The sequence below is a fragment of the Rattus norvegicus genome, chromosome 6 (assembly GCF_021556685.1).
Source record: "Rattus norvegicus strain SHRSP/BbbUtx chromosome 6, alternate assembly SHRSP_T2T, whole genome shotgun sequence".
NCBI lineage: Eukaryota > Metazoa > Chordata > Mammalia > Rodentia > Muridae > Rattus > Rattus norvegicus.
Genome location: NC_141539.1, coordinates 133,825,608 through 133,840,059, shown reverse-complemented (window position 1 = coordinate 133,840,059; position 14,452 = coordinate 133,825,608). Strand labels below are relative to the sequence as shown.

Genomic DNA, 14,452 nt, shown 5'->3' with positions numbered 1-14,452 from the left:
AGGAGATTACTATTCCCAACTTCATGACTTGGTTTCCCAAAGCAGTTAGTCACACAAGCCATCACAGAGTTAATTGTGTCATTGTAGTCCCGGCCCAGGGAGATCAAACCGTGGTCATCATCTATGGTGTTCATCTCTGTACACTTTTCACTAACAAATGACCTTGAGTGCCAAAAAATCTGTTTCTTTCTCTTTTCCTTTAGAGATATGAATCAAATTCTGGATGCCTATGAAAATAAGAAGCCATTTTACCTGTACACAGGCAGGGGCCCCTCCTCCGAAGCAATGCATCTGGGTCATCTTGTCCCATTTATTTTCACAAAGTAAGGATTGCTCGTGTGACCTGGCCTAGTGAAACCACAGTGGCACTTGAAGAGCATCTCAGAAGCGAGGGCTGCTGCTGTTGGCTGAGCTGCCAGGACCTTGCTGTCTGTGCTCTGTTCACTGGGTTTACACCTGGGCTCGCCCTGTAAGAGCCAGGTGTGATGGGGGATCACACCGCCATGGAGTCACCCATGCTGCTCCACTCCTCTTCCTACTGCTTGTCCCTGCCACAGTAGGCCCACTGTAGTCCAAACCTGATGTTTGGGCATTCTGATATAAAGGGACATTCCTCCTGGGGTCTCCCACCTCAGTGTCCCTGGATTGGCTGACTGCAGGGCATGTTGGGCATGGAGTGACATGTGTGTTTCGTAGGTGGCTGCAGGATGTGTTCGATGTGCCTCTGGTCATCCAGATGTCTGATGATGAGAAGTACCTGTGGAAGGACTTGACTCTGGAACAGGCATACAGCTACACCGTGGAAAATGCCAAGGACATCATTGCCTGTGGCTTTGACGTCAACAAAACGTTCATCTTCTCTGATCTTGAGTATATGGGGTAAGGGTTTGGCTGCCTTCTGAGCAAGTGAATGCAGACCTCGTGACCAGCCTGAAATGCTTGATGTGGGTTATGGCCTGGTTTTTCTTCTCTTATGATCTGGAGTGTTGGTTTCATTAAGCAGTAATTCGGGAGGTGGAGATCTGTATGTGAACATAGAAAGAATTAAGTAACGCCAAAATCTACTGTTGCCTTCTTAACCACATCTACAGAAATCATAGACATGCGTCCACGTTGTCATGGCTTTACCTCAGCTGTCATAGTGAAGGACTTTGCACTATAGTGTCCAAGGACAGCAAATCCGAGAGTTTGGTAGCCTTATCGCTTTCAATGTGACTTTTTCCTCAGAGAAGGGAGTGGCACTTGTTAGATAACCTCTGCACAGTCCCACATGTTTACATCAGCATACTTCATTCATGCATGTCATCCCCAGTGACTACAAAATATGGTAAAATCACACTTGGAAGCAGTGTGTTGGTGTGTACGTACAATCAGTCCCATTCCTTGGGGGCCTGAGGAAGTAGGGTCAAGAGGTCAAGACTATACAGGGGCTACATAGTAAGACCTTGTGAGAAGAAATGAAGTGGGTGGGTGGGAGGTGTTTTTAGTCAGCCATCCTAAGAATGAGATTAAACCTTGTACATACCTCTAACCCCACACCCAGGCTACTGATGCATACAGTCGGCCACAGTTAGACCCTGACTCAAGAATAAAGTGCTGTAATGAACAGTCTTTAGCCCCACAGACACTTCCTGAGTGCTGGGGAGTGACTCAGTGGTAGAGCATGTGCCTACTATGTGTGAGGCCCTCAGATTGTCCCCACCATGATGGGACTTAGGACCATGGTGGGTCTTGGGAGGCATGGAGTCCTGAACACTAGAAAATGTGAGCCTTCAGTCAAGGGAGTTGACTCAGCAGGTCAGGTGGGCTTTGAGCTCAGGGCCCTCTTGTGTAATGTTACAGCCAATGCTTAGGCCAAAGCAGGTAGGAGGAAGCACACAAGGGCCCTAGAGGCACAGAGAGTTTGGATGTCTGTTTCCCCAGGCTGCCTTTATAAATACTTGAAGCCAAGTGGGAAGTCTGTATCTACTGGAAGCAACAAAAACCCCGACAAGAAAGCTGATCTTTCTTCCAGCTAGGAAAATCATTAAAATTTTTAAAATATTTTTATTATTCTGGGTGTGGTAGCGCATATTGTTAATCCTAGCACTAGGGAGGGAAAGACAGAAGGATCTCTCTGGGTTTGAGGCCCTGTGGCCTAAATAATGAGACACAGTCTCAAAATATATATATATATTTGAATTGCATTTCACTTATTTATTGAGAGGAATGTGTGTAGGTAGGTAGGTGAGAGGACATCTTGTAGGACAGTTCTCTCCTTCTGCAATATGGATCCTTGGAATCAAGTTCAGATCAGGGCCGTGGCAGCACTTGGAACAGCTGAGATCTTTTGTTTGCCCGTCCCCAAGACAAATTTTTCAGTTTTTCCTGTCAGACTGTTTTTTAATTACTCCATGTAAACATGCAGATCTGCTGTCCTGGGAGGAGTTTAAGTGGATCTAAGATGAAGATCTGACCACAGCTCTTCAGTGGTGTATGGTAACATAGTCAGCTGACTATGCCCTGTGTGCCAGCCTTCTCTCATTCCTCAGAATAACTGACACAAGTGCTAGGCTCTCCCTCACAGGCAGGCTGCTGGCAGTACACAGTGACCGTAGCTTTCATTTGTGAGGCCCTCCATGTGTTGCTTAGGCTGGCCTTGAACTCGTGCACAAGTAATCTTCCTCCTCTGCCTCCCAGCTGGCCAAGGCAGTGAGAACTTTGTCTCCCTCACAGCTTCTGCTCTCTGAAGTGTACTTAGGCCTAGAGCCCTCCTGTCCTTGTTTTCCACACTCCCGCCTTGCCTGGTGCCCCAGCATGGGACGAGAGGAGTTCACTCTGCTCTTAGCACACATACTCTTGTAGTTTGGGCCCTGCACTCTCTTCAGCAGCATTGCTATCTCCAGTTTGATGGACAGTTTATAAGTCTGCCCTCTCTGGACTGAAATGTCAGTGTGGTCTTAGTCAGGGTTTCTACTGCTGTGATGAACCACCAGGGCCAAAAGCAAGTTTCCTATGTTTTAGAGGTCATCGAAGGAAGTCACAATAGGAACTCACACAGGACAGGAATCTGAGGCAGAAGCTGATGCAGAGGCCATGAAGGGATGTTGCTTCTTGGCTTATTCCTCATGGCTTGCTCAGCTCTATCTTACAGAACCCAGGACCACCAGCCAGGGATGTACCACCACCACAATGGACTGGACCCCTTCAGTCACTAATAAAGAAAGTCCCTTATAGCTGGATCTTATGGGGGGCGTTCTGACTAGAAGTTCCCTCCTTTCAGACAACTCTGTAGCATGTCCATGGATAAGATTATGCAGTTAATGAGTAAAGAGGTGGAAGGCGCAAGCCATTCCATAACAGTGCCTTAGTCCATTTACAAGTGCAGTGTCCTGAACCTGCCCCAACTGCTGTTACAATGTACTTAAATTCCACACTGAGTTCAGCCTGTAACTTTAGTTTTTTCAAATCCTATTTTTTTTAAAGATTTATTCATTTATTATATATAAGTACACTGTAGCTGTCTTCAGACACACCAGAAGAGGGAATCAGATCTCTTTACAGATGGTTGTGGGCCACCATGTGGTTGCTGGGAATTGAACTCAGGACCTCTGGAAGAGCAGTTGGGTGCTCTTAACCGCTGAGCCATCTCTCTAGCCCTCAAATCCTATTCTTAATAATGCTTCTTTAATGCTTTAACCTCCCTTGCGGCCCACCACCCACCAGAGGTAGTGGGAAAGAAAGGATACAGGAAGAAAATAGGCGGTAGCCAGAGGATACATGTTTACCAAGGTTCTTTGGAGCAACTCCAGTCTGTGCTGTCTGGAAACCAGCAGTTCAGTTCACAGGTCAGCAGCAGCAGCTGGATCCACTCGCAGACACTTCATGGATGCACCAACAGTCCAGTTCAGTAGAGTTGAGATAGCAACAGCAGTGAGTCGACCTAAAAGAGACAGCTATGAACACCAGGAGAAGTTCTCAGCTATGCCTCTCTCAGAAAAGCAAAGATCAGTGAAGACTCAACCCACGTGCATTGCACAGCTAGCCGTACCTGCAAGCCAAGCTCTGTCTCCATCAGTCCATTGAGTCCTATTTATACCCTTCAAACATCACGTGTCCTCCACGTGTCTTGCCTCAGCCTGGTCTTGCCTTAGCATGTGCATCTAATCAGCCCAAGTCTGTGGACGTAGCAAGAAACTGCAGCATGCCACCAGAAGGTTTTTGGTGCTCCAACAAGTGCAGCTCAACTACACAATGTGAGATGGACCAATACATGTGTGTCCTTAGCAAAGAATCCTTCATCACGTGTCCTGTCACGTGCTTGCTTTAGAGAGCATCCTCTCTCCTGGGTCTGCTTCAGTGAACTGTTCCTTCCGTAGCCTTTCACACCCGTGTCCACTTTAATGAAATGTTCCTTTACATGTTTGCCCCAGCAACACACAATCCAACCGACTTTCCAGAGAACCCTTAGGTTCCCACTTGATTGGCCTCTAGCATAGCTCCCACCAGACCCTGCAGTCACACATTCCCCTTTCTGTCCTTCCAGTGCCTAGCAAGGGACAGGCTGAAGAAAGGAATGCTGTCAACAATCCAGTGTAAGAAGCCACCAGAGGTGGTGGCTAAGGACTGTCTCAGAGGCTTCTGGACTCTGCGAACACTGAGCATGCCCGTGGTGCACATACATACCTGTATGCAGACAAAATGCTCAGAAATCAAACTTTAGTAAAAGAAGAACCACTCTGGATTCTGCTAATGTCCATGATCTGTCTCAGGCTACTTTCCCTCCAGTACAGAATGGCTGCCACAGATCTCAGCATCGTATCCATGACCTTCACCGTCTGGAAAAGTCATGTTATCCAAGCCAGCCAGTGTTGTTCATCCCTGTTGCTAGGCATGACACCAGCCCCACCCAAAGGACAGAGCACCACTGTAGCCCGGGGAGTGGTACCAGATGCCGGGGGAGCATCCGTAGGGCAAACCCTCTGCTGCACCCATGGGTTCCCAAGCATTCCAGCTGGGCACACGTGGACCACACTGTCGTGTCAGCAGACAGTTGTCACTTCTTCCTTGAGATGCACACAGCATGCTGGACACTGGCCCAGCAAGATGTGTACATTCTCTGCCTCTGCGCTTGCCTCTGTTCTGACCCTTTCACAGGTCTTCCCAGTGCTGGCTAGAGGGGTGGCTGCATTAGCTGTAGGCCTGCAGATGACTTCTACGTTCCTGTTAAACATGGGCTGAAAACACGTGGTAGCCAATGTCTCCAGCACTGCACCTCACTCATACCCAGTCTCACGGTGCCTTCCATCTCAGATGTGTCTCCACTTGTGTCTGCAGGCAGAGCCCAGGCTTCTACAAGAACGTGGTGAAGATTCAGAAGCATGTCACCTTCAACCAAGTGAAAGGCATCTTTGGCTTCACTGACAGTGACTGCATTGGTAAGTGACTGCATTGCTGGAGGACCCCTCTCAGGGCAACAGGCAGAGCTCAGAGGAAGCCACCAGCACAGCTCAGCAGCACCAAAGCCTGAGCTAATGAGCTGACGAACATACCTGGTGTGTGCGTCTACGCATGCGTTCCATTCTCTGTGGATTTATGCATGGAGCAAATGCTACCACTGAGCCGCATGCCCAGCCCAACTATCTGGTCTTTAAAGCACCTGCCCAAGACCTGTGATGCTAGCACTTCATATAAAATGTTCAGAAGTGGGTATTCCACCAGACTCAGACAGACAGACAGACAGACAGAAGACTGACTGGAGTTCTCCAACATGTTGGTGTGACCTCAATCATTATAGGGCTCACAGGAGGACAGGTGGATCTGCTGCTCTCCCACGGGAGCGTTCACTGGGCCCATTTCCCCAGTTATAAGAATTTTTAGCTGGGTGTGGTGGTGCACTCCTTTAATACCAGCACTCAAAGGCCAAGCAGGCAGATCTCTGATTTTGAGATCAGCCTGATCTCTATAGTGAATTCCAAGCTTGTTATCTCAAATAAATAGTTAAATATATATAAAGATAAGGGTTTTGACTAACTGTAAGCCCCTCCTACCCCTCTGTACTTTCCTCCTGTGGTACACACAAACACACACACACACACACACACACTCTGATACAAACAGTATTTGCCAGTTGTATACCATGGTATGTCCTCTATGTGTCTCTGACATTCCAATGTATTGGCCTTTGGAGGCCATCATCTCTTTGAGACTTGTGAAAGGGCCTCTATTCTCTGTGTTCACGTGCTCCTGTCCCCTCACCTCCTCTTGGATGATTCAGTCAGATTCATTCCCACCGACTGGAGCCTGATCCTGGTGCTTTTGAGACACACCTGACACTGGAGTCCCACAGCTGAGGTGAGCAGTCCAGGAGCAGTGTCTTGTGAAGAGTCACTGCCCTGCCTGCCCTGGCACTGTGTTCAGTCTTCACCCTTGTGCTGTGCACTGTGACAGGCACAGAAACACAGGGTGCACCTGAATTCACGCTTGTAGATTGAGAGAGGTGCCTTGTTACGGAGTTATGAAGAGAAACCAGCTCCTGGGAATGGCCACTGTGGTGCTGTGCCCTTAAGGCTGGCACTGGTAGCCATGACAGCCAAATGCATTAAAGGAGAATATGTTACACAGCAGTGCATGGTGTGCACACAGCTGAGCACACTGAAAAATGCTACGAGGAAATTGAGGGGACCTGGGGTTGGGGGGCTAGACGGTTACTATCTCCCTTCCTGTGTGTTTCGGCTTTCTTCAGTTTTTTTCAGTGGGGAGGAAACCCATTGTTGACTCCTTTAACTGGGTTAATTACCCAGAGCAGTGGATCGGCCCAACCCGTAAAAGTGTCTCCCCTCTTTCAGGGAAGATCAGTTTTCCTGCTGTTCAGGCTGCCCCATCATTCAGCAACTCTTTCCCGAAGATCTTCCGAGACAGGACGGATATCCAGTGCCTCATCCCATGTGCCATTGACCAGGTTGGGAGGCAGCTGGGGCTGCCAGCTTCGGGTTTAGACTCCTGGACAGGGTGGAGGTGTTGGAGAGGGTGTTGAAAGACCAGGAGCCAGTTTGAAACTGGCTGCAAGAGTCATGGCCTCCCATGAGGGTGGCTCCTTGAGGGTGGCTCATTGGCCAGAGCCTGGCTATTTGTTCCCTTGTCTTCACCAAGCCTTCTCCACCCAGGACCCGTACTTCAGAATGACAAGGGATGTGGCCCCCAGAATCGGCCATCCTAAGCCTGCCCTGCTGCACTCGACCTTCTTCCCTGCTTTGCAGGGTGCTCAGACCAAGATGAGCGCCAGTGACCCCAACTCCTCCATCTTCCTCACCGACACGGCCAAGCAGATCAAGAGCAAGGTGAGCAGGAGAAGCAGGAAGCAGGCAGGTTCACTTAGCACCATCACAGGCAGCTCTGACTCACAGCGATGCTGAATTCCACGCCCCGCACCCACCCTGCTCCACCCTGTGTGTGCCACAGGGGAGCTCAGGGTTGGGGGGATTGGGAGTTTTGGCCTTTGGCGTTTGGGAATTTGTTAGTCTTTGATCCCTTCATTAGGTGAAAACCTGCAGGCTTTTTCTGTTTCCTCTTTTCTGTGTTTCTCACCAGCATGTTGATAGAGAAGCAGAGTTCTGGTGTTTTCTTTACAGCCATGATCAATGAAGCTGTTGTCAGTTACTGTAACAGACGCACCTCTACTGAACATCAGACTGAGCAGCTCAGCTACTGTGCTGGCGTCTTGAGTTTCCTTCCCCTCAGCTTGGAGGAGTGCTGGTCTGTTTATTGAGACAGTCTGAGAACAGACCAGGCTGTGGCAGAGATCTACCTGCTTCTGCCCCGGGAGTGCTGGGACTAATGGTGTGCACCACCATGCCTGGCTGCACTGTTTGAAGCAGAGTCAGGAGACAGAGTCTGGCTGCTGCAAAGCTCCTGCCCTGCTCCAGGGTGAGGACTGCTGTCCTTAGTGCTCTCCTGGACCAAACTGGGAAGTTCCCTCCAACAAGACTGCCATGTCTAGTTGGGCCCCGTCTGACAGGCCGGGTACTTGGCAATAGTCACAAGTCTTTTGGAAACTAGAACTAGAGAGGAGTTTACGCACCCAGATGTGCAGAGCCCAGTGCTCTTGCCAGTGGCAAGCTGCCAGTGAGTGAGCCCTCATGACCACAGGAAGCCACTGACATTTCCTTTGGACCCAAGTCTCAGTGGAGTGAGAAGAGCGTGTTTGGGGAATGTTATACAATAGTCAGAGTCCCTGCCAGCCCCAGCTTTCTGGAAAGTCCCACGGGTTCTGGTTGACAGTGGGGACTTCTCATATCTAGCTTTGCCTCCGGAAATGCCTTCCACCAGCCCTGCCTAATATGGGAGCTGGTAGGATTGGAACTGGGGGATCTTTCTTTCTCTTTTGCTTTTGTCTGAAACTTCCAGAATGCAGAGCGGAGAGAAGGAAGTGAGGTGTGCAGAGACTCCTGTTCTACTTGGTTTTGAGAAGTTGGTTTTTAGAAGCAGTCTGTGACTCTGGAGTATTTTTCATTTGCTAAAACCAACAAAAACACAAGGGCTAGGTGAGCAGCATGCACAAGATCAGGTGGGAGGGTCACAGGCAGGCCTACCGCAGCTCCAGACGGTCACCATAGCCCAGAGTTGGGCTGAGACCCCTCCAGCAGCAGGGCCAGTCTTATGGTGAAGAAGTCTAGCCACTGGTTAACACAGCTGCCCACAGTCAGGCCCGATTCTATCGCCTTATAAGTCAACGAGAGCACTTCTGTGCCTGCAGGTAGGTTCCAGAGGACACCAACTGGTTGGTGTCTTACAGTCTTCAGTTCTGATGCTTCCTCTCTGGATCGACACTCACAGGTCAAGGCCTAAGCCTACTCTTGTGCCAGCCACAAGGCTGCGGCATCTGTATTTCCGATGGGCCAGCTCAGAACCAGGGGCCCCACTGTCCCACTCAGGGAACTCAGGGGAATGTCACATGTGTCATAAAGCAGTAAGGTATGGAGTAGTCCAGGCATGGAGGACACTCACTGAATCTACCCATCTCTGGGAACATTTGCTCTCGTGAGTCAGCAGTCTGGAAACCAAGCAGAATTTAGGTTGTAGGAACTTTACATAAGGACAAAATATTGAGACAAAACATGACTATGGAGACTACCTTAGCAGTCCAGGCAGCATCTATAAGGTCCGAAGACTGGTAGCCTTTACCCTAATATTTATATCTACTTATCTACCCACCCACCCATCGGTCCGTCCATCCATCCATTCACTTAGTTACTTACTTTTCTGAGACAGGATCTCACTTGTAGCCCAGGCTGGCCTCAGACTCTCGGGGATTCACCTGCAGAGGCTTCCTGAGTGCTAGGTTAAAAGTTTACGACACAACATCAAGCTCCTCTCATTAGCCCTTCTGTTTGCTTGGAGATGGTGCTTCTCTGTGTTGCCGGGCAGGCCTGGAGCTCCTGAACTCAAGCAATCCTCCTGCCTTGGCCTCCTGGGTGTTAAAGTAAGTGCCTGTCACCATGCTCAGCCCCATTTTATTAGTTTCTGGGTTTGTTTGTTTTCCTGTGTATCGGTGTTCCATTATCTGGGCATCCCTAGTATCTGCAGGGACCAGACGAGGGCATCGACCCTCTGCGGCTGGAGTTTCAGACAGTACTGGGTGCTGGTGGTTAAACTCGGGTTCCCTAAAAGAGCAGCCAGTGTTCTTAATGACTGAGCCATCTCTCCATGTATGTATGTATGTATGTATGTATGTATGTATGTATGTATGTCTGTATGTCTGTGTGTGTGCATTGGTGTTTTGACTACATGTATATCTGTGTGAGGATGTCAGATCCCCTGGAACTGGAGTAGGAGTTACAGACAGCTGTGAGCTGCCGCGTGGGTGATAGGAATTGAACCCGGGTCCTCTGGATTTGCAGCCAGTGCTCTTAAGCCCTGAACTGTCTCCAGCCCCAACTGGGGCTTTCTTAACCATCTGACACGCCAAGTGTTTCGGGCCTCCCTGCCTCCCTGTCAAGAGTGGAGCTTCCCTCAGCTGTGCTCAGACAGCATGGCTCTCGTGCACATGGCTGCTCTTCATGGCTCATGTGCACATGGGTCGGGGGCTGCTCCTCTGCCATCTGTGGGTGCAGCCCCATCCCCATCCTCTCTGGTGGCCACCAACTCTGGAGAACCTTTTGGCTCTTCTTCCCTAGATTCTAGCCCAGTCTGCTTTGGTTTCTAGACTGTTCTGTGACTCTGGGCAAAGGTGGACTGGGGGTTGGGGGAGGGGGTGTTGGTGTCAAACACCTTCTCTCCTCCTCCTCACTATGAGTCACTAGTGTAACTGCCTCTGTGCTGGCACAGGTCAACAAGCATGCATTTTCTGGAGGAAGGGACACCGTGGAGGAACACAGGCAGTTTGGGGGCAACTGTGAAGTAGACGTGTCCTTCATGTATCTGACCTTCTTCCTTGAAGATGACGACAGTCTGGAGCAGATCAGAAAGGTGAGTTGACCTTATCCCTGCCACCCACCCCCATGAGCCAAGACTGGGCGTTGCTGGAGCATCCTCGGTGGCCTGGTTCGTGCTTATTTAGATCTAACTGCTCAGACTGAAGCAGGAAGATGGTAGATGCCCAGACAGCCTGGCCTACAGAGCAAGACGTTATATTTAAAAAAAACAGAACAGGTGCTCGCCTCCACAGCATGTATCCCAAAGTCGGAGGGAGCAGTGCAGAGAACACGAGCACAGTCCCTGCACCAAGGTGACCAGGGACCATCCATAAAGTCTTGCTTACAGAAACAAACCAAGGTGAGATCGATCACTCAGCTTTGACCACATGGGAAGAGTCCTTGAGTAGTTCACAGAAGCACAAGCATAAAGAGGTTTGTCTTCCTTGTCAGTAGAGAAATGGAGGGAAAACTGCATACTGAGAGATGGCTTAGGTATCCCTGGTCCCTGGACAGCCTCTCAGGGAGCAGGTTGGGAGAAGCAGAACCTTGGCCTTGGAATGTTTTCCAAGGAATCCTATGGAACAGAAAACAGCTTTTCACCAAAGACACGCAAACAGCAGCAGAAAAATGGGCAAACGTGCACTGTTGTGGGGCGGAAGCCAGGGAGAGTCGTCTCAGGGGCGCTGACCACTGTGGGGGTGTCTTTGGTTGTTATTGTTTAAGACAGAATCTCACTGTGTAGCCCTGGAACTCCCTATATAGACCAGACTTGTATTAAACTCATGACAATCTTCCTGCCTCAGCGACCTGAGTGCTTGGATTATGGGAATAAGTATTTAAAGGGTTTTAGTGACACAGGAACCAATGCCAGGGCTAGTGAAGGAAAGTGGCAGTGAGAAGCCAGTTAGAAAGAGCTACGTGACACTCAGTGGAAGCCTCTCAGAGGAAGGGCCCGCTCACTAGCAGGTCAGTGCCTAAGGTGTGGACTGCAGGCAGTTTTCCCTGGTTTGCTGCCGCCTGTGTTTTAGGTTTCTGTTTTGTCCACTTAAAGTGTGGCACGGTCAGGAAGAAGTCCCAGGGCACATAGGATTTAGGTGACAATATATTCTGATGATGGTCTCCCTCCCTCCATCCTCCCAGCTCCTCCTCACTGTCTTCTCCATCCACATGTATTCCCTTTATGTCTCTTATTAGAGAACAGGCTGCTGGGCTTCTAGTTTATTTAATAATAAACTAAGATGAAACAAACATGAAGGAAAGGAGCCCGGGGCACAGGACTCAATATATTTAGTGTCCTTAAGACCCAGGTTACTATGACCCTTTCAATATTGCTCACAAAGGGACATAGGCTAAACAAGGGCTCAGGGAGGGAGGGCATGGATACACAAGCCACTGCTCATGGCATCCGCCTTCCTGCAGGATTACACTAGCGGAGCCATGCTCACTGGGGAGCTCAAGAAGACGCTCATAGATGTCCTTCAGCCCCTGATTGCAGAGCACCAGGCCCGACGCAAGGCGGTCACCGAGGAAACAGTGAAGGAGTTCATGGCACCCCGACAGCTGTCCTTTCACTTCCAGTAATGCCTCTTTTCTGTGACAAACCTGTCCGTAATCCCACCCTGTCAAATCAAGTCACACTCCCTATAGGCTTCCGTCACGTGGTAATTCCTGGACCTGGGTCTCTATGCACTTGTGCAGCATTCTGGACGCTGTTTCTTCTGTGATGTCTCCGTCTGTTTTCTGCTAAGGGTGATCAGGTGATGCTAATGTCGTGTGGTCAGATGGAAGCCCAGCCCAGAATCTCTCCCACAAAGAGCCCAGATGTGCTGCCTCCCTGGCCCACATAGGACTGTCTGCCTAGCAGCCTAGGGCTCCAAAACAAACTCTAAAATGTATTCCAGTGTGTGTGTTCAGCTGGTCTTGGTGGTACACACTTTATAGTCTCTGTACTCAGGAGGCTAAGACACAAGATCTGAGCCACCCTGGGCTACTAGCATGATCCTGTAGTAATCTGTTTAATTCTGGTTCTGTGGAGTCAGAATGTCATTATTGTAAAACTGAAAACTGTTGTGAAAAACTGACAAGGAGACATGTGGTGGGAAATGCCACTGCTCCAGCCACACCACACACACACACACACACACACCACACACACTCACACCACACACACATACCACATACACACACACACACACACACACACACACACACGTGTAATATGGACAGGCTTTGCTTTATACCTGACTAGGAAGTCATCAGCTTTGTCCTGGAGGAGTAGCTCAGCAGTAGAGCACTCGCCTAACATGCATGACACCCTGGGTTCAGTCTCCTGCACCACAAAGCTGGGTGGATAATTCAGCTTTATGCTTTAACACTGATTATGGAGCAGGCTGGGTCACTTCTACTAACCCAAATCTTGTGGGAGAGACTTGAGGCTGAAGTAACTAAACTCCAGATCACACGTGCTGTCCACTCCAGAATCGTGCTTGTTACCCTTAGTGTCCTAACTTTCCCACAGATGGCCCAGACTCCACCTTGTCAAGCCCAGTGGTGGCTTCTCCCAACCACCAGACTCTAAGGACGGTCTGTTACCTTTGCAGATGCTTTTGCTTTGACACTTGACTGAAGTGGAGGGCAGGCCAGAAGTGTGCTGGCCATGCCTCAGGCCGGTGGACCATAGCTAGACAGACAGAAGAACAGCAGCTGTCCAGGCCCCAGTGCTCTCCCTCTGGGGTGGCTGCATGTATGAGCCGCCCTCAGAGTCTTGGAAAGCAGAGGCCATATCTCAGGGAAAGCCCTGGTTGAAGGGTCTGTCCTCTCTGAAGGCACAAGGGCCGCTCGCTCTGAGTGTTCTGACCTTGCACCATTTTCAGGCAAGAAATAATAAACTGTTGTGCTCCCGTCTCTGTCGCTGTCTGTTCAGGCAGGCTGCCGAGGTACTTGGACACTACACCTACTGCTGAGGCTGTACCATTCCCCTTGCTGGGGTCCAGGGGAATACTTCAGAGAAGACAGAGTGGTGGAATCCCATGGTGCTTAGAGCCAGACTCCTAGGGATCATTTTGTGGGGCCACTTGTCCTGAGAAGCCGCCCTCCTCCCTGAGATCTACCTTCTTTCACAGTCTAACAGCCTAGCGAGTATGTGCGTGTGGCATGCTATTTGCAGCAAGCCGGTACTCGGGGAGGTGCAGAAGTGAGGAGCACAGGCTTGAGCTGAGCCACCGGCAGTGCAGAGGAGACCCAGCCATAAGTGGAACCTGGCTTCACCTTACCCACCCGTCCGCATTTGCAAAGAGGCAAGCATGACCTGTCCAAGCCCAGTGAATGTGTTACTGAGCACTCTGCTCTGACTTAGTCTTGAGAACACCAAGATCTGCACCGGGGAAACCAAGCGCTTGGACTCAGAGCCTATGAGAGTGCCAGAGTGTGGCATGAGGTTCACACGGGCTCCTCCCAAGGCCCCATCCCACTAGACTGGCCACACTTCCCTGCCAACACCTCACCTGGCTAGCTGTGGCCAAAGGTGGCGAACCAGTGCCACTCATGATGCCCCGGCATTGAAGCACCGTTGTACCCATGGAATGTTCTGGTGTGCAGATGAGGGGAGAGACATTTCTGTCATTGTCTACCAGCCAGAGCATCTGCCAGCTCAGGTGGGGTCCTAGGCCCAGGGAGGAATGAGTACCCAGGCCATTCCCACCCCATCAGCCACAACTGGGTGAGCCACCTGGCCTCTTGGGAGCTCCATCTCCTCCATGTAAGAATGCACAGAGGAGCTGTCCAAGGCTGCTGCCTGTCAGTGAGGGTACCTGCATGTCTGCAACACCCACTGCCTCATTTGCCAAAACCCTGTGGTCCAGAGAATTCCAGGAAGAACAGCTTCATTCTGAGTGGCATCTATACCACACAGATGGGGGTGTGAGCCCCTCTGACAGGAGCAGGTGACAGCTCCCATCTAGATGGTATATCCGGGGTATGCAGGCCATGGTGAAATTCTCCAGAGTTACACTATTGGCCCTTCTCCTGGGCCCTTGGCTCTGCAGCCGGCTCCTCCTCCC

General features: G+C 50.3%; 1 protein-coding gene across 9 annotated transcripts in view; it reads left to right on the top strand.

Moving 5' to 3' along the window:
* Positions 1-13,298, top strand: part of Wars1 (tryptophanyl-tRNA synthetase 1) — a 31,021-nt gene extending 17,723 nt beyond the window's left edge. For 7 of the 9 annotated variants that reach the window (XM_087553511.1, XM_087553517.1, XM_087553515.1 and 4 more), the window contains 8 exons: positions 204-323; positions 697-879; positions 5,317-5,417; positions 6,828-6,940; positions 7,146-7,319; positions 10,306-10,446; positions 11,814-11,971; positions 12,995-13,298. In XM_087553511.1, the coding sequence (XP_087409637.1) occupies positions 204-323; positions 697-879; positions 5,317-5,417; positions 6,828-6,940; positions 7,146-7,319; positions 10,306-10,446; positions 11,814-11,971; positions 12,995-13,016 (1,012 nt within the window). In that variant the 3' untranslated portion in view covers positions 13,017-13,298. 9 annotated transcript variants of the gene reach the window in all.
* The last annotated feature ends 1,154 nt before the right edge of the window (positions 13,299-14,452 follow it).